This window comes from Pteropus alecto, unplaced genomic scaffold (genome assembly GCF_000325575.1).
Source record: "Pteropus alecto unplaced genomic scaffold, ASM32557v1 scaffold106, whole genome shotgun sequence".
Classification (NCBI taxonomy): domain Eukaryota; kingdom Metazoa; phylum Chordata; class Mammalia; order Chiroptera; family Pteropodidae; genus Pteropus; species Pteropus alecto.
Window position 1 is genome coordinate 19,448,636 of NW_006442103.1, and position 1,626 is coordinate 19,450,261.

At 52.7% G+C, this 1,626-nt stretch overlaps 1 protein-coding gene across 1 annotated transcript in view; it reads right to left on the reverse strand.

Annotated features, from left to right (window-relative positions):
- MRPL9 (mitochondrial ribosomal protein L9) overlaps window positions 1-1,420 on the reverse strand; it is a 4,916-nt gene extending 3,496 nt beyond the window's left edge. The window contains exons 1-2 of the mRNA XM_006919841.2: window positions 1,415-1,420; window positions 38-214 (exon numbers count right to left, since the gene is read on the reverse strand). Of these exons, the coding sequence (XP_006919903.1) occupies window positions 38-214; window positions 1,415-1,420 (183 nt within the window). The remainder of the gene's footprint in view (window positions 1-37; window positions 215-1,414) is intronic.
- Between the last annotated feature and the right edge of the window lie 206 nt (window positions 1,421-1,626).

Here is a 1,626-nt window from a genome sequence, read left to right on the forward strand (position 1 = left end):
CGCGCAGGGCGCGCTCCCCGTCTCGGCTTCGCTTTGCCTTGAGCACGGGGTCGGGGTCACTGCCGCGGCCGACGGCCTGCGGTGGCTGGTAGAGGGGAGAGGGCGCTGCTGTCACCCCGGCCCGAGGGCGGGGCAAGGACGGGATCCTCTGGAAAACCGCCGGCCCGGAGTCGTCCAACCTGTGATCTTTACGACTGCGGTACCTGAGCTGACACTGAAAGACGTGTCCGAGGTCGCAAGGGAGATAAGCCGCAGAGAAAGGAAACCGCAGGACCCCAGACGGTCCCTCCCGAGGGCCTGGGCACCGGGGAGACGGGCTCTGTGCGGCAGAGATTACGGAAAGATGCTCTGCGCGCGTTATTCACCCCCCACGCAGCCTTCGACCAGCCGATCCTCTTCTTAATTACACTTTCTTTACGTGGCCTCCAGGGCACCAGTTTCCTTCAGTTTCCTTTGCTGTCCACCGCCCCCCCCGTCCCCCACGCACACTTCCTCGCGTGCTCCCAGGTCGCGCGGTATTTGGATCTTCTCTCACTCTGCACACTCCTAATAATCTCATTCAGTCTGTTGGCTTAAAGTACTATTAATTTACCAATGACGTCCAAATTTCTCTCTCTATCCTAGATTTCTAAGCCCCAGATTTGAATATCCAACTTGTCACCTTCCCCTCAAATGTCTGATGGACAACTCAAAGTTAACACGCTCCAAACTAACCCACTGCCCCCCCCTGCAGCCTTCCCCATCTCAGTTCATGGCAACTCCATTCTTCGTTCGTGGACCGGACTTCTCTCACAGTCCAGGAAGTCCTGCGGGTTCTGCCTTTGAACTATTTCCAGATCCAGCCACTTCCCCCCACCTCCAGCGCTTCACCCTGGAATAAGACTGCCCTTCCGGATCGCCGCAATGGGCTAACAAATCTTAATGCCCTACAGTTTATTTTTAAAAACATTAAGACATGTCACAAAACTTTGAAATGCCTTCCCCCTTTCCTCAGAGTGAAAGAAAAAGGCCGCAGGATGGTCTCCAAGGCCCTGTATGATCTGGTCCGTCCTCTCTCGCCTCCCCACAGCTCACACCGCGCCACCCGCACTGGGGTCTGGCTGTTCCTCGAAAACACTGGGCACACGTCCTCCTACGGCTTTTTCACTGGCTGCTGCTGAGACGTGGAATGCTCTGAGCCTCAGCTGTCAGCTTGGCTAACGCCCTCACCGCTTTCAAGTCTTTGATTGTCACCTTTCTAATGAGGCCTCCTTGGATCCCCTTATTACTGCGACCCGCCCCACCCCTTCACACTCCTCCTCTACTCCATTGCAATTATCTCCTCACGTACTAAACAATTTCCTTACGTTTACTGTTCAGGTTGGTTTTCTCATTGTTAGAAGTTACGTTCCATGGGGCAGGGATCTGTGCTTACCGACATATTCCAGGCACCTAGAATAAATAGTGCCTCGCTCATAGGAGGCCCTTAACCGGTATTTGCTGAGTGGATGAATTTTAACCACAATGTTGCTTTTCTTTTTTCAATCTATTTTTTTTTTTTGAGTTAGTGGCCAATGTTTAAAATAATTGGACAAGTTTACCACAAAAATCTGTCCAGTTTCTGTCGAAAAATCATAGTTTGGTGCC